At 38.5% G+C, this 23,298-nt stretch overlaps 2 protein-coding genes across 6 annotated transcripts in view; one reads left to right on the top strand and one right to left on the bottom strand.

Annotated features, from left to right (window-relative positions):
- LOC309479087 (uncharacterized protein) overlaps nt 1-7,685 on the top strand; it is a 40,150-nt gene extending 32,465 nt beyond the window's left edge. The window contains exons 35-46 of the mRNA XM_082142938.1: nt 206-318; nt 1,136-1,285; nt 1,777-1,830; nt 1,901-2,068; nt 2,233-2,385; nt 2,986-3,120; nt 3,217-3,369; nt 5,254-5,463; nt 6,086-6,206; nt 6,290-6,340; nt 6,601-6,719; nt 6,919-7,685. Coding sequence (XP_081999064.1) covers nt 206-318; nt 1,136-1,285; nt 1,777-1,830; nt 1,901-2,068; nt 2,233-2,385; nt 2,986-3,120; nt 3,217-3,369; nt 5,254-5,463; nt 6,086-6,206; nt 6,290-6,340; nt 6,601-6,719; nt 6,919-7,032 — 1,541 coding nt within the window. The 3' untranslated portion in view covers nt 7,033-7,685. The remainder of the gene's footprint in view (nt 1-205; nt 319-1,135; nt 1,286-1,776; nt 1,831-1,900; nt 2,069-2,232; nt 2,386-2,985; nt 3,121-3,216; nt 3,370-5,253; nt 5,464-6,085; nt 6,207-6,289; nt 6,341-6,600; nt 6,720-6,918) is intronic.
- Nucleotides 7,057-22,709, bottom strand: zbtb24 (zinc finger and BTB domain containing 24). 5 transcript variants are annotated; one of them, XM_082142974.1, is made up of 6 exons: nt 20,341-22,709; nt 17,518-19,978; nt 15,364-15,531; nt 13,920-14,087; nt 13,767-13,848; nt 7,057-8,712 (listed from the first exon to the last, which is right to left on the bottom strand). In XM_082142974.1, the coding sequence occupies exons 2-6, from the start codon at nt 18,338-18,340 to the stop codon at nt 7,908-7,910; spliced, it is 2,046 nt and encodes a 681-aa protein (XP_081999100.1). In that variant the 5' UTR covers nt 18,341-19,978; nt 20,341-22,709; the 3' UTR covers nt 7,057-7,907. The 5 variants fall into 5 exon arrangements, with proteins under 5 accessions (XP_081999100.1, XP_081999101.1, XP_081999099.1 ...); XM_082142975.1 differs by having other exon boundaries at nt 17,518-18,364; XM_082142973.1 differs by having other exon boundaries at nt 17,518-20,438; nt 20,810-22,709.
- Nucleotides 22,710-23,298: the final 589 nt, after the last annotated feature.

Here is a 23,298-nt window from a genome sequence, read left to right as displayed (position 1 = left end):
GAGGAGATCACAGAGTACTATGGGAGGACTGGGGCTGGGCCTGATTCTCCCTGGAGGCTGTCTTTAGAAAGACAATAAACTTCATCACAGCTGTCCTATATTTAGGATATTATAATATTTTCATCTCAACAAAACAGTAGTCCTTTCTAAAATGTGTTGCTTTGATCATCCCAAACTTCTTCTGCTGTCTTCACATGTAATGAAGAACTGTGGAAACGGCCTTCAATGAAACACAGTGTCTCTCTAGAGAGACCTCAGATTGTGGAGGATTTCATCCAGCGGTTGATGAACGGTGCTGAGGGTGAGACCGATGGACAGGTAAATATTTCTCACTAAAAACAAAGGTTCCTAATAGGGGCTTTTCACAGCCATGACATTGAAGAACCATTTTTATTCCCCAAAGAACAATTCAGTAAATTCAGTTATTAAAAGAACCATTGTTTTTTTAGTGTGAAGAACATTTTAAAGTGCCTCTATTTTAGTTATTTTAAAGGTTCCTAATTTAAAGGTTCTATAATAGGTTTACATGCATCCAAGATCCAAAAACCCTTTAATTTTCTCATAATATACATTGCAGCATCACCTCTTTTCTCACAGTGTCTGAAACGGTCGATAAAGGATCCAGTCTCTCTAAACCCCTACTTTCTGAGAGCCTCCTGTGATCTGATTGGTCAGATGGCCCAGTCTGTTGTGATTGGTCTACTGCTTACAGCATGTGTTGGAAACTAAATGCCTTTCTGAATTTCAGCCTTGGAAGAGTTCCTCACTAGGCCTTATTGCACGATATATCTTGACATGACCTCAAATTTTTGGTGGCACGATATTTTGCCCATTATGCTTATATAAAAACGAATGTCACCAACATTTTAGGCGACCACGCTGCCTCTGTCATCTCATCTACATCTCATCTATTTTGGTAATATCCAAAAAAGCATAATAGGGGCACTTTAATAATCTAAAGAACACTTTTCTTCTATAAAAAAACCTTTTGTGAAATGGAAAGTTTCTAGGGATGTTTAAGGTTCTTAATGGAACCATCAATGCCAATTCAGAACCGTGATTTTAAAGAGTGTAGCGTTGCCGTGACCGATATGCCGTGTAATAGTCTGAAATATAAATATGAATTGTTTTCTAGGTGACGTTCTCCAGCACTCATCTGCAGGAGTGTTTGACTGAACTGGCTTGTGCTGTGATGAGTCGTGAGCGGAGCGTCTTCCAGAGCTATTCTCAGTTTTATGAGCACATCCTTCAACAGCAGGAACAACTACTCTACCAGAAAGAGCAGGTACGTCTAGAAATGTTGGTGTCGGTACGTTTTTTAAATGTATTTTAAGTCTCTTATGATCACCAAGACTGCATCTATTTGATCAAAATACAGTAAAAACAGTAATATTATATTATTAAATATTATTACAATGTAAAACAACTGTTTTCTATTTGAATATGTTTTAAAATGTAATTTATTCCTGTGATGCCAAGCTGAATTTTCAGCATCATTTCTCCAGACTTCAGTGTCACATGATCCTTCAGAAATCATTCTAATATGATGATTTGCAGCTCAAAAATAATTTCTTATTATTGCCAATGTTGAAAACAGTCGTTCTGTGGAAACCGTGATACATTTTTTAGGATTCTTTAATGAATAGAAAGTTCAAAAGGCACCTCATTTATTTGAAATAGAAATATTTTGTAAATCTATTAGTGAAGTGAGAGATTCAGCAGAGCTGCAGCAAGATGCACGTATCTTTCTCAACTGTGAACAATCTGTTTCCGCAGGACATTAAAGAACTAGAAGCCAAAGAAATGCAGGCCAGTGACCCCTACAGAAAGGTAAACTCGTGTTTGTGCATATAGTACCACCGTCCTTCTCTGCATGATCAGTAAACATGTCTAATCTCAGGTGGCGGACGTGTGTCGGGGGATGATGATTGACATCACGGCTCTGCGTGCCCGAGTAAGTCAACTGGAGGAGGAGAAGAGAAGCTTAGGTCAACATCTCAACCTCAAACACAGAGAACGCTATGACACGCTGGTCCGCCAGCTCTTTTCCTCATGTGTTCTTTTGAAGGTGTGTAAGCCTGATCTGAAGACCCCATCAAATGCTCAGACATGCATAGGTTTCAGTGTTGACATATGGACTAAATCCATTTAAGTTCGATTTTTCATAAAATCATTAAAACATGCAATGGTTTGCATGATGTCAGCTGGCTCAACTCTCTGTGCCGCCCACAGTCACGTCTTGACAAATACCACATGAATATGGACCAAGATGTGCGACAGCTGGTGAGCAGCGTGAGGAAGGAAGGCGTGGACAGAATCATCAAACTGAAAAATAAATTGTCCTCCACTAACGATAATGAGACCCTCATTCACACACTTCAGGAGGTGAACTGCTAGAATGAGCTTTGTTATAAAGGAGTAGTTGTTGTTGTTGTTGTTGTTGTGTGTGTGTGTGTGTGTATATATATATATATATATTTATATGATCATATTTTCTTGGCATTACTGTAATGTGAAAAAAGATCACTTTAAATTGTACATATATAATGTACAGTTGGAAATATAATGGTATATTTTGTTACAAATGTTATTTATTTTACTTGTAATAATAATAAGTATTATTATTATTATAATTGGGCAATGCTCTGCTGGGAAACCCTGGGTTTGGCCACTCATGTGGACGTGAGATGAGTTAATGTGTAAAACCGAAGTTAGATGATCTACTTCACAGAAGTAGATTGTTCTGAAAAAAGAGCTTGCTGCTTATTATAATAATAATAATAATAATAATAATTGTGTCTGTGCAGAATAATTTTCATTAGTATATTAAAGATTTACATTACAGTAATGTAAATGTTGGGGGAAATGTGCTTAACTGTCATGAAAATAATGTTGAAATGCAGAAAATCAGTTTGTTTTCTTTGTGCAAAATATCATTTCCAATTTTTGTCATTGATCCAACAGTATTATCTTTGTTTTATTCAGAAAGAGGTATTAGAAGATCTTCATGCAGAGAATAGCAAGCTGGCGGGACTTCTGTGTAAACTGAGAACCTTTAGCCACTGGAGGCTGGTGGTCGGTCAGGAGAAACTGCAAAAAGAGCTGCTGCAGTGGCAACTGGTATTAATAACATGTTTAATAATCCCAGGTATTGGTTCATCATTTGTCCTCCTCTTTTGCCTCTAATAATATTGAATGTTGCTCCTGTGTGTCCAGAATGAGGTGTCATGTAAAACTGAAGCACTTAAATTGAAGATGATCTCAGAGCAGCAGGAGATTGTTCAGAAACAAGAGCTTGATGCTGTGAAGGAGGCCATGCTACAGTGTAAGAGCGACTATGAGCAGATCAGGAGACAGATCATTCAGCAGGTACGACCCTGAGCCTTCTCATCTACATGTCCATTCTTTGGTGAAGACAAAGACAGGTATCTGAAATATACTGTAATTATGATGCTTCCAGAGTGATGTGGATTCAAAATGAACTTAGTTATGATTTCAGTCCAGGATTTTAAAAAGTACTGAGAAATGATACTTAAGTTAAAGTATAGTTACAAATAGTTTACTCAATTAAAAAAGTCTAAGTACCTACCCCCCCCAAAAAATCTTAAGTGAAGTAACATTTAATTGTACTCTGTAGTCAATCATTTTATCCTTTAAAACTCACCTTTGATCACCAAAATGACATATTTAAAAGTTTTTTCCTTGAAAAAAAATTCTTCATGGCTTAAAATAGCTTGAATGTAACTCTACACCCTTGCCTCATTTAGTATACGCGGTTTTATGAATATGCAAATTAGCCCCACCTCCACTCACTCACAACAGCTCAGAGGTCCACTGGTTGGCGACAAGGTAATTTGTGACGAGAGACTGTCTTTTGAGAAAATACTCAGCAGTGGTGTTGACTTATGAATTTTCACATGGTTTGTCTTAAAGCATATCAAAAACACCACATAGACATATATAAACAATATTTAAAGCTTGATTTTTACCACAGGGGGACTTTAAGATTTCTAATCTTTTTACGTTTTTGCCAAACCTGCCAATGGCTGGTGACTTAAGAAAATTTACCACCCATAAATATTTTTTTTTACCAGCCTTGAAACTATTTTTGCAAAAGCAGGCAGTTATGACACCAAAATTGTAGATACAAAATTCACAATTTTCAGGTACAGAAATGAAGAAGTTAGAAAGTAATCAAATATTAAAAAAAACACTGCACACACTGTATAAATGCAACATAGATTAATCCTTATTAAAGTTACAAAAGTTATTCAGTTAAGAGCAGTGAGTGATTTTTCTTTGTCTTTAGTTGTTTGATTAACTTTAAGGTTTATTAGGCTGCTGTCACTTTAAGAGCTAATGCACAGATCCAATTTGCTGATACACATGCACTTTCGTTCTCAACTGATTATGTTCACTTAAGACATAACTGAAGATCTGAAAAAGAGTTCAATTCAGTATTAGCGTGCCGTCTGAGATGCTTTGAAAGTTTCCGTTGTATGATGTGGGAAAACTTCCCACACAGCGAGTAACGAATTGAGTTCCCTTTTGTGTCTTATTGCGCTTGAATATTTCAATTGGCAAGGCTTAAAGTTACGTGTCGATGTAGTGCTAGAATGTTAATTTTAGGAACGATCTAGAACACAGCAGATGTTGAAGTAAACCAATATCCTGAAACCTTATTTTCAGTTAAAATTTTCTGCAGATGATTTTACTGTGGTTTGAGTTTTGAATATAGTGATTTTTAACTCAAATTCATCCATCTATAGCAGCAATGGTTATTATAAAAACACATTACTATACTTCAGAGGGCGTCTGAAAGGAATAGTTCACCAAAAAAATTACCATTCTGTCATCATTTACTAAGCCTCATCTTTTGAAGTCATATTAGGATAAAGAAAAATACTATTTTTATTTTTAAATAATTGAGAATGACTTTCCTGTAGCTTAAACAGTAAAGCATGGCGTTAGTAACACTAAGGTCATGTGTTCGTTTTTAGGGAAAGTAAGAACAGATAAAAATGTAAAAGTGTACCTTGAATGCAAAGGTGCTTTGGAAAAAGGGTCTGCTAAATGTCAAATGTTATGAGAAACCATTTAAGTCTAAATTAAGTAATGGAGTAAAACTTATTATTTTTATCTTGTAAATGTAAAAGTTCAAGTATTCTGTCTTAACAGAACTCAAGCGAAGAACAGATTCCACAACATAATACTAAGTATAGTAGTGACGTATAGTAGACACCTCTGTTTCAGTCTCAGGAGCTGCAGGACGTGGAGCATCGCTTTACACGAGACACACAAAGCCGACAGGAGCTGGAGAGCCTGAAGAGGCAGAGCCTGGAGCAGCTGCAGGAAGACATGGAGGACAGAGACAGTCAACTCAGGACTCTGAGCGCACAACTCGAGAAACACAGCAAAGAGACGGAGCTACGGCAACAGCGCAGACACAAGCAAATCAAACAAGCGAGTCCATAAAACCAACTTCACCGCTTCATCATCAAAATGAAACCATTTAAAATATTGTTAAAGTCTTGAGTGTAAAAGAGCACTCCTAGAAAAAGGTTCAATGGGGTTCTACCCAGACAGCAACATAGTGTGGACATGTGGATTCCACACGTACCAGATGTGGGCCGGATCTGGGCCGACACCATGTTGCTCTCGGGTATATAGGACTCACCCTAGGGTTCTTGAGATAGTTTTAAAGAACCTTTTATGCCAAAAAGGCTCTCTATAAAGAAAAATGTCTTAAATGATTGCATGTTTAAAGGGTTATTTATTTATTTTTCTAATTGGTGTTTACAATCTAATGAATTCAAACAAATTAAAAATGAATTAAAACTAAATTCATAAAATGATCCCATGATGGGAACCCCTAAAAAGTTATATATACTGTATGAAGTGCCTGACAGAACCTGACCTTTAGCATTATATATAGAGCCTTTTCTTCTAAGAGTTTGGCGCTAACAGTGGGTCTGATTCCCAGGGAATGTATGAACTTATGAAATGTAAACCTTTACTGCAATATAAGTAGTTTTGGATAAAAGCGTTTGCCAAATGCAAAAATGTTAATGATTGTATTTTGAAGGTGAGAGGTCAGCTTCATCAGGAGCGGAGCCTGAAACATGAGGCGTTCCAGCAGGTGGACAAACTACAAAGTCAGATGCACAATTTTGAGGCAGTATTGAGTAAATCTACACTTGCTTCAGGTGCTCACAATACTGTTTTTATTGGACATTTTTAGAATTAAGGAAAAAAAATTATTCCTATCAATTACTTTTTCATGCTTCAGGACGCCAAAGCTCCTCCTCGAGAAGGCTACATTTAAGAAACGCATCGGCAGGTAAATCATTTTTCAATTTAAAGTACTTTATTGGCATGATTGAGTTTACAGTATTGCCAATACACAAAACAAGTAATGACAAGAAAAATATGCAATTTAACAATAAAAAATGACCTGTATCACCCAGTAAGACCCTGTATTATATGCATGTAGATGTCTGATTATATTGCTCAAGGCAGTAGTTCATTTCGAGTCATTTTCTCTGTATCTTTTTGCATCTACACATGACTTGTTCGCCTCTGTGGCTTGTTGTATTGCAGGTTTGCTCAGGAACAACTCAGTTATGTCTACAAACAGTAGCTTTATAAACATAACCGATGACCTCAACACTGAATCTGGTTGGATAGAGTCTTGGACACCTCTGGATAGACCCAAAACAGTGAGTTAATTGATTCTGTAGTAAAAGTCATTTAACAACCAACCATTACAGGAATAGTTCGCCTAAAAATCTCATGTCTTTCCAACTCATGTCTTTCCAACCCCTCTTGACTGTCCCTTTAAATACAATTCTGATCATATAACAAAGAACATCAGTGGTATGATTTTTTTTTTTTACATTCCATTGTTCTAATTCACAGAATTCCAGTCGTCTTCGTCTGGACATTTCAGAGGCGCTGTTACCCAGTCTTCCTGATGGAATCGCATCTTCTAACCACCAGTCATTCCAGAATCTTAGATTGGGTCACAAGTAAATGATCGGAAGCCACACAAACTGACAACTTTTGAGACTTTTATTGATAGAGATTGTAGAGAGAAGACAGGATATTAGTGGAGAGAATGGAGGTTGTTGGAAGTTAGATCTGAACACGTCTTCCACTTTTACTTGTGTCCAGACTCCATTCTAACCTAAATGGCCCTGACAGGTCTGATTATTTGTAATTAAAACTGTGCATTAATCAAAACGTAATGTTTAACCACAAAATCCATATACATTTTGACCATGAAGATTGTTTGTATAATTTTCATGACACATTTCAATTTCATTTCATTAACTTACTTTAGCACAAAAATAATTAAAACTGACATAAAAATGTATTGAAACTAAATAGACATTTTAAAAATAATAAAAATGACAAAAACATAAAATTAAAAACTAATGATGTCAACACATTTACATGATTGTTTTCTGTAATTTTATAAATAAAAATTATATGTGCAATATAATTTTTACATTACAGTAAAGAATATGAAATTATCATTTATATGACTTTTTTGCATTACAGAAATTACAGTGAATGTTTTTGCATTATGGCAATAAGCATTGGTTAGAAAAACTCATGCCTTTGAGCCAATGTTACTGTCATGCTGGACAATTACACTTAAATAAACTGATTTTGGACAAATACATTTGAAGTTGTATGTATGTGAACCATTTATTATCTTTAGTCTTGTCATTAACAAATACAAATACTTCATGATCCATATTGCAGCCATTATCTAAAAAAAGAAGATGTTTCTGCTTATTCTCAATCAGCTTTACTGTATTAAAATATAACCATTTACATCCAAAGAGAACAAGCATCAGCACTGTGAGCGAGTCCGAAAGGGTTTAAACGGTTGTGTGGGTTCAGTTTTGCGGGGTCACGCTGGTGGTGTAGAGGTACGAGACCGTTCCCGCCTGGATCTGGAAGGTTTGACCCTGGATCTGATGGCTGGGGATCTGCTCGCTGGTCTGGCTGATGGAGATGGGCTGTCCGCTCTGACTGCTGACGTGAATGCCTCCTGTTGGACTCGGCCGGCTGGGATTCTCCGAGGTTTCGGACAGCTGGTGGATCACCTGCAGCTGCTGTGGAGCTCCGTGGTGAACCTGCAGTTGCTCCATGGCTTCTTTGGTCAGTGTGATGACGTGCATTTGCTCCGGCTGCCCGCTGCTCACTTGACTTCCCAAGACGCTGATGGTTTGGATTTGAGCGCTGCCGTCTAACCCGTCCGGTGCGACCAGTGCCAGGTTTTGTGGTTGGGTGAGAAGGGTGAGACCCTGTTCCACAGAAGTGTCTTCTGCAGTGATGATGCTGATAGCTTGATCCTGACCCAGGTTGATGTTTTCCACCTCGCTGGTCACCACCAGCTGGATTTCCTGCTCGCCGTGGGTGGGAAGTTGGTATGGCTGGAGTTGGAGGATGTTGTGCATTTCTTCGGCCCCTGATGTGGCCTGCACCTCCGCGGGGCCCGTGCTCTCAGCTTCTCCTGGTGGACGCTCTTTGTTGTGAGTCTTGGTGTGAGCTTTAAGGTTGTCCAGTCGGGCAAACGACAGGTTGCAGACAGAACACGTGAAGGGCTTTTTACCCGTGTGAGACGCCACGTGACGCCGCCTGGCACTGGGGTCCGAGAAGGTCTTATCGCAGACATTGCAGACGTATGGCTTCTCTCCTCTGGATGACAAGAAAGATTTTTTTTTTTTAAACATGCAAATCTTGAACATTAAAAGGCAAGACACTACAGGCAAAAACGTTATTTCCTGCACTGGTCAGTTTTGAGATTTTGTTCCAGACTAGTGGAAAGAAAACATCCACAAATCACTTTAATTGTTTATTTTATTGCACTTTATCTATTTGCATCCGCAGATTAAATTACAATACAAATCTTTGAAGGGCATTCCATCAAAGTATTTTTCAGAAATCTCCACTTAAGCAGCTTTACATCCTCTAAACTTTACAGGTTTATTCCTATCTATATTCTCAAGGTTTTTACTGAGCTGTTTGTTTATATGTAATTTGTCTGATTTATATTAACTTCTGATTTGGGGAAGTTCCAATCAAAAAGACTGAAACAAATCCTTTCAAAGGATGATCCTTATCCATCAGTTTGTCTGAATGAGCTGTAAAATGTCCTTTGTCTAGATAATAGCTTGGTATTTTAAAGTGATATGGTATAACAAGAATATCTATGGCAAGAGCTCTTTTCAGTCGCTGCATTCTTTTCCTACTGATCATTTTCTTGTTTTCTTTTATATTCTGCTGTAACAGTATGAAAAGGACAACATATACTGCGCATTTGTGGTCTGTTCTCCTGATTTAATTTACGATATCTCCCATGAATAATTCAATGGAATGCACTAGGAATCTCTTGTTTTTCTCCCCAAATCCTCACGTCTCTTTCCAGGTTTGTATTCACACGGATGCTAAAAATATAATTGTCTCCCCTTTTCACTTCTAATCCACATTAACAGTGACGGAAGCGTCAGCGGAAGCGTTCAGCTCTCGTGTTCAGGCTCCTCGTGTGAAGACCGACTCGGGAAAAGACCAGCGACTCTACCTGCGCGACTCCACCGAGCAAGGACACCAGAAAGGCACTTACGTATCTCCTCTTCCCTTTCTCTTCCCTCTACTTACCTTATTGTTCACCTTAATCAACATGTGCTTTCAATACATTCCTGTTATCTCTCGGCACCGTCCTTTCATCACGCGCAATAGGCAGCGCAATACTGCCAATCTGCGTCCCATCCCCACATCCTCACATACTCCTCTCTCTCTTTCCGTGGGTCTATGGAATTGTCAGTCAGCAGTCAATAAAGCTGACTTCATTCCAGCCTTTGCATCTCATTCTACTCTTAGTATCTTGGGGCTGACTGAGACCTGGATTCGTCCAGAAGACTCAGCAACCCCTGCTGCTCTCTCTAGCAATTTCTCCTTCTCCCACTCCCCTCGCCAGTCTGGGAGAGGTGGGGGTACAGGGCTTCTCGTTTCTAACAATTGCAAATACTCCACGCTCTCTTCTCTATGCAACAACAACTCATTTGAATATCATGCTATTACACTTACAACCCCCATTAAAATCCATATTGTAGTCATTTATCGCCCCCCAGGTCAGCTGGGTAACTTTGTAGATGAGCTGGATGTGCTGCTGTCCACTTTCCCTGAGGACGGCACCCCACTTCTAGTCTTCGGTGACTTCAACATTCATCTCGAAAAGCCACATGCAACAGACTTCACCTCTCTCCTAGCCTCTTTCGATCTCAAACGACTCATCACCACAGCTACTCACAAATCAGGCAACCAACTGGACCTGGTTTACACACGCAACTGCACCACAGAAAACATCCTGGTGACACCTCTCCACGTTTCAGATCATTTCCTCATTACTTTCAGTCTACAACTCTCTACCCCTGCACCCCCACCCCCACCACCAGTCACTTTCAGACGAAACCTGCGCTCACTTTCCCCCTCCCATCTCTCCTCTGCCGTGTCATCCTCTCTTCCCCCACCCTCACAATTCTCATCTCTGGATGTGAATACCGCAACGGACACCTTATGCTCCACTCTAATCTCTTCTCTAGACATTATCTGCCCTCTCTCCTCCAGGCCAGCACGCACTACTCCCTCTAACCCCTGGTTATCTGAGGTTCTTCGGGAACACCGGACCAAACTCAGGGCAGCGGAGAGGAAATGGCACAAATCAAAAGACGCATCTGACCTGAGTATGTATCAATCTCTCCTCTCCTCCTTTTCTGTTGATGTTCATGCTGCAAAATCTTCATACTTCCACAACAAGATCAACAGCTCCTCCAACACACGATTACTCTTCAAGACATTCAACTCTCTCCTCTGTCCACCTCCACCACCTCCCGCCTCCTCCTTAACTGCTGACGACTTTGCGACCTTCTTCACCAACAAAACAACAGCTATCAGCAGTCAGTTCTCAGCTCCACACACACAGGAACCCAGACCGACCCCTTCCACAGCCAATACCCCTCTGTCCTCCTTTTCTTCGCTAACCGAGGAAGAAGTATCTACACTTCTCCTCTCCAGTCACCCTACCACCTGCACGCTTGACCCCATCCCCTCACACCTTCTACAAGCCATCTCTCCCACACTTCTACCATCACTCACACACATCATCAACTCATCCCTCCACACTGGCACCTTCCCTACAGCATTCAAGCAGGCTCGGGTTACTCCACTGCTCAAAAAACCAACGCTAAACACATCATTGGTAGAGAATTACAGACCTATCTCTCTCCTACCATTCATTGCGAAGACACTTGAAAGAGCTGTCTTCAACCAACTAACATCCTTCTTGTCTCTAAACAACCAGCTGGATGTCAACCAATCTGGCTTCAAGAAAGGACATTCAACTGAGACTGCATTACTGTCAGTCACAGAAGCCCTACGGATCGCAAAAGCTGCTTCCAAATCTTCAGTCCTCATTCTCCTGGATCTGTCTGCTGCCTTCGACACGGTGAATCATCAGATCCTTCTGTCCACCCTCTCATCGCTGGGCATCACAGGAACTTCACTCCACTGGTTTGAGTCCTATCTCACAGGTAGGTCCTTCAAGGTCGCATGGAGAGGCGAGGTATCCAGAGCACATCAGCTGACCACAGGGGTTCCCCAGGGTTCAGTTCTTGGTCCCCTCCTCTTCTCCATCTACACCACATCACTGGGACACATCATACAGGCACACGGTTTTTCCTACCACTGCTATGCTGATGACACACAGCTCTTCCTCTCCTTTCAACCAGATGATCCCACAGTAGCTGCACGGGTCTCAAGCTGTCTGGCGGACATCTCCACATGGATGAAGGAACACCACCTGCAGCTCAACCTGGCAAAGACTGAGCTTCTCGTCCTCCCTGCCAATCCGTCTCTACAGCACGACTTCACCATCCAGCTAGAGTCATCATTAATCACCCCATCAAGATCGGTCAGAAATCTTGGAGTAACGTTTGATGACCAGCTGACCTTCACAGATCACATTTCAAAGACAGCTCGATCATGCAGGTTTGCACTGCACAACATCAGGAAGATCAGGCCTTTCCTAACTGAGCATGCAACACAACTTATCGTCCAGGCCCTGGTCATCTCTAGGCTTGACTACTGCAATGCCCTTCTGGCTGGACTCCCAGCATGTGCGACCAAACCCCTACAGATGATCCAGAATGCTGCAGCTCGTCTTGTCTTCAACGAGCCCAAGAGGGCCCACGTCACTCCTCTGTTCATCTCTCTGCACTGGCTACCTCTAGCTGCTCGCATCAAGTTCAAGGCACTGACGCTTGCTTACAGAACTATCACAGGCTCAGCTCCCTCCTACTTTCACTCACTCCTACGAGTCTACATCCCTACCAGACACCTACGATCGGTCAACGAGCGACGTCTCGTGGTTCCATCACAGAAAGCCACAAAATCACTTTCCAGAACATTCTCATTTACAGTTCCATGCTGGTGGAACGCTCTCCCCACCCTCATCCGGAATGCAGAATCCCTGACAACATTCAAAAAACAGCTGAAAACCAATCTCTTCCGTGAGCACTTAACCTTATAAAAAAAATAAAATAAAAAAATAAAAATAAAAAAATCAAATAAAAAAAAAAATAAAAAAAAAAAATAAAAAAAATCCTTTCCCTTTGAAACATCACTTATCAGGCTTATGCTACTCTGAATAATACCAGAACTTCGTATTTTGAGCACTTCCTGCGTTGTTGTTGCTTTTGCCTCTTTATGATGACTCGCTGAACTTAGTCCTAATTTGTAAGTCGCTTTGGATAAGGGCGTCTGCTAAATGACTAAATGTAAATGTAAATGTAAATGTAAATGTAAATGTAACAGTGTTTACTGGAATATTTCTAAAGCAGGTAAATACTATTTATTGTGTTTACTCAATGTTCCAGTTAATGAACATTTTTGATGTATGTTACATAATACAGACAAATATTACTACAGTGATATTTAACGCCCGTAATATTTCTGCAGAAAAAAATCAAGCTTTTGGGGTTATTCATGGTCTGTTGAAAGTACTTTGTTAATGCCTTTTCACTTTTAAATTTCCTTTTAAATGTTCAATGGTTGAAGGGTGAGTAGAATAAATGTCATCTTATTATACCCAGATTTTGAAAGTGCTTATTACTGCGTTCATTACAGCAAAATTGTTACTGATTGTTTACAGTTTAACGGAAATTACTCCCATAATCGCACAAAGCGTCATGGGACATAGGAAAAAGGTGGATAACATTTTATTACACTGTCTATTTGCATCTGTAGATTTTAATTACAATACATATTTTTAAAGGCCAAAAATCTCCACTTCAGCAGCTTTACATACACCAAACTTTACAGTTTTATTTCTATCTATATTGATATTCTGAAGGTTTTTACAGAGGGGTTTGTTCATATATCATTCGGCTGATTATTTTATACATTTTATTCCTAAAGATATGGTGAATATGTATTATTTTTCTGGCTGTTGACAGTATTTTCTGATTTATGGAGTAATAAAGAGATATCAAAAAACTTATGTCAGATTTCTGTTCTGGAAATGTATGTGCAAATTAGTGCATATTTAATTACACAATGTCTCATTTGCATATTTAAACAATATTTCAGAAAACTTAATGTAATCAGTCAACTAGGGAAGTAAGGTGATATCAGTTTTATTGTGTTTCCTCTATTTCCCGGCGGTGTCTTAATATGTTAATATGTTGATTTCTGACCTGTGTATCCTGATGTGTGTCTGCAGCGTGCTCTTGGCTGTGAAACACTTCCCACAGATTTCACATGTAAACGGCTTCTCACCTGAAATGATAACACAGGTGTTCATACAGCACAGATATGCAAACTGCTATGAAGTGTGATCTGTTTGTTACCAGTATGAGTTCTCAGGTGCTTCTTCAGTTGAGCTGCATCCATAAATTTATGATGACATTGCGCACACTCAGGTAAAGCTTTTCCCGTGTGAACGCGGTAATGGCTTTTCAGCTGCCGCTTCTGACTGAAGCTTTTCCCACACTGGTCACAACTGAAAGATTTATTCTCTGTGGAAAGAAAATGGAGAATGTTATAGACCATCAGGCAGTATATATTCAGTTATTTGAATATTTACTATGGTGTTTTGGTCATGTACTGTACCATGATATGACCAATGGATTTTTTTGTTTGTAAATTTGCTATTGCATTACCACGTGTTTTTGGACATCATGTATTATGATCATACTGAACTATGGTGTCCTTACAGACAAATATGGTCATCAAAGTGTACCATGCTTTATATTAAAATGCTGTGCTATACCATCACATGGTACAACCACAGTGGAAAAAGAGATCGGACATAGACATAGAAATGTTTTTTAAAAATAAGTATCTTATGCTGACCAAGGCTGCATTTATTTGATAAAAAAAACCAGTAAAATTGTGAAATATTGTTTTCTAATAATTTTTTTAAAATGTCATTTATTCCTGAAATGCCAAAGTTGAATTTTCAGCATCATTACTCCAATCTTAAAGCTACCCTCGTGTCGTTCCAAATCCGTAAGACCTTCGTTCATCTTCGAAACACAAATTAAGATCTTTTTGATGAAATCTGAGAGCTTTTTGTCCCTCCATTGACAGCTACGCTACTACCACTTTCAAGCCCCAGAAAGATAGTAAAGACATCATTAATGTAATCCATGTGACTGCAGTGGTTTAACCTCAGTTTTATGAAGCGATGCGAGTGCTTTGTCGCTAACATTTAATTTTACTTTATTTACAAAATATTAATCTCCAACGCGCGTTCACACAACAACGTCTACTCTCGTGTCAACACAACACGCATGGGTCTTTCATGAACTCATGTTAGAGATTATTTTGTAAATAAAGTGGCAAATTGTGTGTTTTTTTTTCACAAACGAAGCACTCGTATCACTTCATAAAATTGAGTCACATGGATTGCTTTAATGATATCTTTCTGGGGTTTGAAAGTGGTAGTTGCGTAGCTGTCAATGGAGGGACAAAAAGCTCTCAGATTTCATCAAAAAGATCTTAATTTGCGTTCCAAAGATGACCAAAAGTCTTACAGGATTGGAACAACATTGTAATTAATGTCAGAATTTTAATTTTTTGGGTGAACTATCCTTTTAAGTGTCACATGACCGTCAGAAATCAATTGCTGCTATAGAAACTTTTCTTATAATAAAATACATCTTTAGTAACATTCTAAATGTCTTTACTGTCATATTTGATTAATTTAATGCATCTTTGCTGGATAAAAGCATTTTAGTCTTAACCCAAACTATTGAATTGTCATGAATAAGTAGTTGTGATGTCCCTCACCTGCGTGTAGGTTCATATGCTCCTGTAGGGAGTGTTTGGTGGACAACGCTTTGGAGCATATCGTGCAGATGAAGGGCTTTTCTCCCGTGTGCATGCGCTGATGAACCAAAAGAGTGTGTTTCTGGGTGAAACCCTTCCCACAAACACTGCATCTGAACGGTTTTTCACCTGCATAAAAAGAAGTCAATTTATATTGAGATTTTCAATGGACATGTGAAGTCTTTTCACAGACTCTGATGATGCATTTCCACAATTAGTAACATTTTTGGCGTTAAATGGTAGAAAACCGGTAAATGCTACTGAGTGAGTGCTTGTAATAACAAGGGAGTGACGGCTAATTTCTTTCTCTCTTCTGACTAATGTAGCTAATCAATCTCTCAATAATTTTGTTCTCAAAACGCTATCGTGGATTTTTTTATTTCTTTATATATAATGGAGTAAATGGGAACACAAAAATATAGAATTTTTTCACATGCCTTTCACATTAGCCTATGACGACTTCCGCTTCTGAGAACCCCAGAAATATGAAAAGGGTCTAAAAGAGTCTTAAAGGGGTCATCGGATACAAAATTCACTTTTATATGGTGTCTGCATATAAATGTGTCTTTGCAGTGTGTGGACAAAACCACCATACAATGAAAATAATTCATTCACTCTGAGCCATTTTCTGAGCAATATGATGTCATATTGCTGATGCTCCGCCCACGACCACTGACGGACTGTCCCGTATTAGCATTTTTCTGCCCTCAGCCATTTGTATAGTGTCCGCCAAGGCAGCACTTTACCTGTCTTGTGTCGACACGCTCCATGGAAGAGAGGGGTGGGGTGAGCAGTTGCTCATTATCATTTAAAGAGACATGCACCGAAACGGGTCGCAGTGAACAGAGCTGTTTTTGAGGAGGTAAAAAGGGTGTTGTTTTACACAACCATTGAGGAATTTTAACCAAAGTATCATAAAGAATCATACCAACTTGTGGAAAATGAGCATCCGCTGACCCCTTTAAAGTCCCCGTGAACCGGAAGTTGCAAACGACTTTTCTCCAGTGATGTGACGTATTTCCAAGTGAAACGGAATATTGAACAGAGGGCGGGGTTTTACTTTAGCGCTCCTCCTCTCCATCTCTGCTCATAGCAGACTGATGGTTTGAGGGGAGTGGTTTAGTGTTTTCAACCCAAGCCGTCAAATTGACATCATCAGAGAAGGAACACCATTCCAGACCGGAAATAACTTTTCAGATTTTGATTAAAGATTACCACGACAAACAATCTTTTTCAGTGTATTAACTTGCACAGATTAATTGTTCACCACAAGATTAGTAATATGCGCTTACAAAGTAAATAGGGTCAATTTTGATTTCATGACGTCTTTAATCTCTGATGAAATACTTAACAAGTCACGTTTAGTGTGTAATACAAACACATGTTAAAACAAACGGTAACACTTTACAATAAGGTCTCATTTATTAGCAATTTAGTTAATGCATGAGCTAAAGGCAGGGGAGGCGATTTGTTCCAGAAACATTTTTTGTTATGCTGGTTGAAAGTCTCTTCACATCCTGATAGCAATCACTAAGTTAAGTGGTCTAAATGTATTTATATCGTCTGTGGAAGGCGTAGGACCATGATATGATGTCCTACCTGCCTGTCAGCGTATGCATTTCCATACCTCCACGCACAGACATCACACATCATCAGCGTGTTTCATGCTATGAGTTAGACAGACGTCAGTCACAGAGCACCGCAAGCGAAACAGCAGCCACCTTTTACAGTTCCTCCTGAACCAAAACCACGGGCTTATGCTGCGTTCACACCATAACTACTGTAATTTGGAACGTTTGTGACTTGAATTCAATGGCAACACTATCAACGCTGAAATGAATCTGCAGCAGTCAGGTGGTACAGGTCAGTACTCTTTAAGTTGTTTACGTTCATTATTATTGTAATATTATGTGCTTTGAGACAGAGGTCATTTAACACTGTCTCTCATGACGTTTTGTTTGCTCCCTGCTGTGAGCGTTCATGTGTTTTGAAGGAGGCGTGGCTTTGGAGACGCTCTGAAGGGAGGGTGGGATCTCATGCTTTCAGAGCTAGCATGCTATTTCTATTTGTTACTATTAAGTCGGTTATTTAGTATAATAAAAAAATGAGGCTCACCTGTATGAGTTCGTTGATGTATCTTCAGAAACAGATGGTTTTTATAAACCTTCCCACACTCGTCACATCTGGCCTCTGTGTCCGGGTACTTCCTCTTTCGCCCTCTCTTCCCCGGCTCCTTGCGTTCAGTCAGACTGTCTCCTAACCTGTATCCCTTCAGTTTGACAGGCTGCCGTATTTTGCGTTTGCTGTGACGGGGTCTGTCCTCCTCTCTGGGGTTGTAGTCGCTGTCACTTAAGTCTCTTGGAGGTGAAGTGGGATCTAAGAGAGGTTCTGTGGGCTCTTGAGCCTGTGTTGGTAAACCGCTCTCTGGATTCTCTGTCTGGATTGAATCCTGAGTGTACATGCTCTTTTTTGGGCGCCCTCTTTTACGCTTTGCCTGTATGCATTCATCAACACCTTCTCCCACATTTTCAACCGTTGAACTGTCCTTTTGAAGGGCCTTGTGGGCTTTGAGCAGATCTGGGATGTCCAGAAAGCGGGCCATGTCAAACAGCTGCTCAGAGCTACTCTGGTCCACCAACACACTTGCGCTGTAGATGAACTCAAGCACGGCCGAGAAGGTTTTCGCAGACATGCCATCCAGCTTGTACACCGACTGGCTTACCTGATCTTCAGCAGTGAACATCACTGAGAAATATTCACTGCTCGCTGCTAAAAGAGCCTTGTGTGCCTTGAAGTGCACGTCTTCTACGATAAGGGTTGTGTCACAAAGCAGTTCACTTCTTCTGAGTTTGTCAAATTTATGCAGGATAGTGTCCTTGTGTGTTTTTGAATGCAGGGCGAGGACAGGGGATGCTGGCGGGAGAGACGGCTCAGACATGGTGCTGTTACAGCGAGCTTGAATCTAAAAAGGAAAAGGTTTTAACACATCTTTTCTGTTTGCAATATAACAGTGGTTTTAAATGGGCATCAGGTGGTGAACAACACAATACCAAACCCATATTTAATGTATAGTTTGCGTGATATCATATTTCATATTATTTTTATTTTTTTATAGTCTTGTTCACGGTTTTTGAAGATGAGGGCATGTCAAACAACCTGTCCATGTTGGCATCTGTCTAATTTGACTAGCTTCTACCAAGTAACATAAACTTGGACACACAGTCTGACCTAAAATAAAAGACATGGGAAGCATTTTCTTCTTTCCTTTAAATACCTATTTATTTACATTTACATGCATTTAGCAGATGCTTTTACTATTCATAATATATTGTAAGTACACAAGTCACCAAAATATATAACACTGTTATAGTGTTTTTTTGTTGTTGTTGATATTTTAATACAAAAATCTTACATAATGTGCCTTTAAATGCCCTAATTGAACTAAAGCCTAATTTTGGCTTAATCTAAGCCCTGTCTGTGAAACCAGGCCTTAATAATACAAATGAAATAAAAGGCCTACTTAAGCGGTTTAAAAAGAGTACACTTTCTTCACATACTTTATACTTTTAAATCACACTTTGTAACAATGTCAAGTTTTAAGTATGTTGAGTCATTGTTTTAATCTTTTACACTTTGATGTACCGGTATTAAACATACTAAAGCACATGTAAAGTTGTACATGTAGTGCTATTCAATATTACATTTACAGTTAATATATTTTATATTTTCTAAATTGCAGCTTCATCATTAAAAATGTGTAGTTATTATAAATGGGTCATTGACGAATAAGGTTTTTAAAAGTGTAAAAAAAAACATTAATCGAGATATAATTAATTTTGAAACCATTTTTTTTTGTTTTATTAAGTGTTAACAATGAGATTGTGAGATTTTTTAAATCAATTAACATTGCTTATGTCATTTTTTACAAGATGGACAAAATTTGTCACCAAAAAAGTAATTCGGTTTAACCATGAATATATCTAAAATTATTAATTTGCAGATAATTATTCATGAAAAAACCTGATTTGACATAGATGTTGAGATAGTATATAGTGTGTACCACGGAATAAATATAAAATAACATTATCACTGATCTCATAAATCGAATCATTTTATTGGACTACTCTAAACCCTCCTACATATTCAAGTAAAACATTGCACAGGGAAATGACAGGGTAAATGTAGAAAAAAAAAAACCCTACTCTGCTTTATATTTGTATTATTGTAGTTCCTTTAGTTATTAAAAACAATATTATTCTATTTAAATATTTACTATCGGTTTTACCGAATGACCAAGGTTGGTTATACCGAATGACTATGTCTGCTGCCCTTGACATTATGAATATTTAAGACAACACACAGACAAAAATAGTTACAAAAGCACATTTTATTTTTAATATAATATTAATGTAAAAAAGTACATCAAACATGAAAACATTTGTCAGGACCACTATCATCAAATAGGATTGACAATTAGCATTAGGATTGGCGGTCTGGTTCTGTTCTGGGCGAGAACTCCCTGTGCATCCGTGCAGCCTAGCATCAATAAGAGCAGGGAGAGCAGCAATAACCCGCCCTTAGGGTAAACAGAACAGAACCAACATGAATGTATCTAGCAGATATCATTAATTTAATATTTTAATGTACAACATAATTCGAGAATTTAGTCTTGATTCAAAGGGGAATCAGAATGACAAATCCTGACTGGACGAGAGGAGGAGCTGGGGATGGAGGAGGGTAATTAGCTTCTGAGAAACGCGAAAAACTACACTACTACTACTACTACTACGTACTAATAATAATATAATATTGGCAGGTGTTCCTAATAATCACTCAGTTACTAAATGCACAATGTAACAGTGTTATGATGCAATTACTACTATATATAGTATTATAATAGTATTAATAATAATAATTAAATAATAAAACAAATGATACTTTTCTCTTCTTTTGGCAAGTATCTCTTCTTTTTTAACAGGATCATCTTTGATCCTTTCCCAGTAGCGAGATGCTTTTTCCTTATTTGATAAAGGCATCTGCAAAAGTAAAATTCAGTCAAAATGATGCAATAATATACTCTGCACATTTCCTATTAATAAAATGTATTATTTATTTATTCCAGATATGTACAAATATGACCTACATACATTGCTGTCATTCGGTACAACAAAATTTTCGGTATTACCGAATGACAATATTTTCAAACAATGCTAACAGGCTGATATCTAGCTGGCTAGCTAGCTAGCAAACAGATAATCAGACATTTTATATTTAGTACAAGTTTTTAAAATATTACAACATTTTCCATGTTTTATAGCGGTTGTACCGAATGACCTGATATTTCCAGACATGCGTATAAGCAAGCAAAAACATGAATTTTTCAAATAGTTAAGAGTGAGTTACTTACTTTGCTTCACGACCGTGTGGTCCTTTGCAGGTGTCTGAATGATGTCACATCCTGTCACATGATATTGACCGCATGACTTTATCCAAAATGGTGGCTTTATATCGGTTACTCCAGATGACATCAATGAAATAAATTTTTCCGGGCATTCTTTCTCATAACAAAGCAATGACTTCTACACATTATTTTAATACCATTTTGCACTATGTTGATATATAATGTTATAAAATCATGACAGAATAAAATAAATAAATAAATTTATTACATTTTAAGATATTTTAATCACAAATGAAATGGCTGTATTGGCCTTCGGACGGTTAAACCGAATGACCTTTTGACACTTCAAAATCTTTAAAATACCTTTATATGTAGTAAAATATAATTAAAGTACTACCTTATATACTTTGGATGTCATATCTTTGTTTTTAATTTATTAAGGCCTTTGGACTAAAAAAATACCCGTCACGTCATTGACCCAAATATATTTCAGTTCAGTTTTTACAACAAAAAAACAAAACAAAAATTAAAGTATATTTTAGTTTTTTTTAAAAAATGCTTGTCAGTACATTTTGGCAGTAGCCTACTCTAAAATTCTGCTAATTGCATTTAATTGCAAATACACACAATCAAGTGTCCAAAAACATTATTACATTTGCACTTTGCAGTATATTCTTTTAAAGTAGGACTATATTATTTGCGTAATACGTACTCCTTAAAAAAAAAAGAAAAGAAAAGAAAAAAAAAAGTATATTTTCACCCATCAGTGATCAGACCAACATTTTTGGGTTGTTGTGAGACCGTTGTGACCAACCAGTTACGAACCATGTACCATATAAATCTATGGTGGTGCATTCTTTGTAGAACCATGTAAATCCTGGTAACCATTCAAAACCAAAGTCTATATTAAAGGACATAATGGCATTTCCGTTTTTACGCCTATAACTGTATGTAAGCATTGTATTTGTTGACACATTGTCACAAAGATGTCTGTCAATGTATCATGCATGCACTGCATGCGGTCTGCAGCTGTAAACACAATAAGTTATGCTGTAGAATCTCACATTGCGTTTTGTGCTAAACACACACACGTGAGCGCGCACTGTGAATCTTCATGTATATGTCAAAGGTCTTTGATCACAGTAATAAAAGAATAAACTGGTTTAAAACCAGCGCCATGTGTAGCAACAAAGAGCTTCTTTGTTGTCCCTTCTAAAACACGCTCATGGCTAAAAGGCTGGCGCTGATCAGTAAATCACAATGTTTATTCTGCGAAACGCACTTGAAATAATAATTATACTGCTCCCTAAAGACTATAATGTACGATTAAGCTTTCAGGACCTTACCTTAAAGGAACCGTTTCAGGATAGCCACATCTCGCGAGAATCAGCCTACGTTCCGTGATTTCAGTATCCATCACAGAAGTAGGCAGATAGAACATTATTGGGTAGAAAGGCAGCATTGCTTGCATTGTGGCGTGGTTACCATTTTTAAAAGCGCAAGAGATTTAATGTAATCATTTTATATAGATTGTAAGAGCACTTTTTATATCTGCCACGTTAGATTGCTGCATGCATTTAAAAGATTTTCCGTCCTGGGATTTGAACATAGACAGGATTTTAAGGAAGATTCGTCTGTGGGCCTCGATGCGCCCTCTGGAGGAAAGACACATTTGTCACCCAGTGAAGCATCACAACACACACGGACAAAAAGAGCCCTTTATTTATAACTGAAGGAATTAAAAAGATTGTACTGAAAGATTAACTGTATAATGTTGTTCCGTTAGCAGTCAAAACCAGTTGTTGTACACTAACTCGTATGTTAAATATTCGCTTCTGTGCTTCAGCATCCCCTCAAAATAAGACAACTGAAACTCCATTTCCCATGATGCGTTTTAAATAGGACAAACATATAGTCCTAGCAGAGCCCGTCTACGGAGAGCCTGTCCACTCCCTATTAAGCCCTATTGTACCGAATTTTGGTTGTAGTACCACCAGAGTTCCACTGGGGGCGCTCGCCATGAGTGCAAAATGAATGGGAGTCAATGGGGCTAGACGGCTAAATTTGTCTCTTTCACCCGATTGCCGTTGAGAAATCTCAGATGTGATTGTAGATTTTGCAAGTTCAACATGGGTTTTAGGTCGAAAGTTGAATGAACGAGTACTTATGTCGTTTTGATTTCTTACAGGTTGAGTTGTTGTTGCCCATAACACGCTAGCATTCTGCTAATGACGTCAGCATTCTGACGTCATTGACATTTTGAAAGACTTTTTTAAATCAAATAAGTGACTCTAAAAAAATCTAACACCCAGCAATGTGTAATTTCTTTGCATCTCCTTTCGAATACAACATTCAAATTACTAGACAAAAAATTATATCCTGAGAAAAGTGGATTTTGAGGGGTATACCGCCATTGACCTCCATTCATTCTGCACTCGTCCTGTGAGCGCCCTCATATGGAATCAGGGTGGAACTGCAACCAGTTCAGAAGCCGG

This window comes from Leuciscus leuciscus (assembly GCF_965113295.1).
Source record: "Leuciscus leuciscus genome assembly, chromosome: 17".
Classification (NCBI taxonomy): Eukaryota; Metazoa; Chordata; class Actinopteri; order Cypriniformes; family Leuciscidae; genus Leuciscus; species Leuciscus leuciscus.
The sequence above is the reverse complement of the archived record's forward strand: the minus strand, read 5'-3'. Positions and strand labels throughout refer to the sequence as shown.

Coding starts and splice junctions, on each gene's coding strand:
- zbtb24 (XM_082142974.1), bottom strand. CDS start 18,340: ATGTCTGAGCCGTCTCTCCCGCCAGCATCCCCTGTCCTCGCCCTGCAT. Junction 15,532..17,517: donor ACATCAACGAACTCATACAG/GTGAGCCTCATT, acceptor CTTTTTATGCAG/GTGAAAAACCGTTCAGATGC. Junction 13,849..13,919: donor GCACCTGAGAACTCATACTG/GTAACAAACAGA, acceptor TTATCATTTCAG/GTGAGAAGCCGTTTACATGT.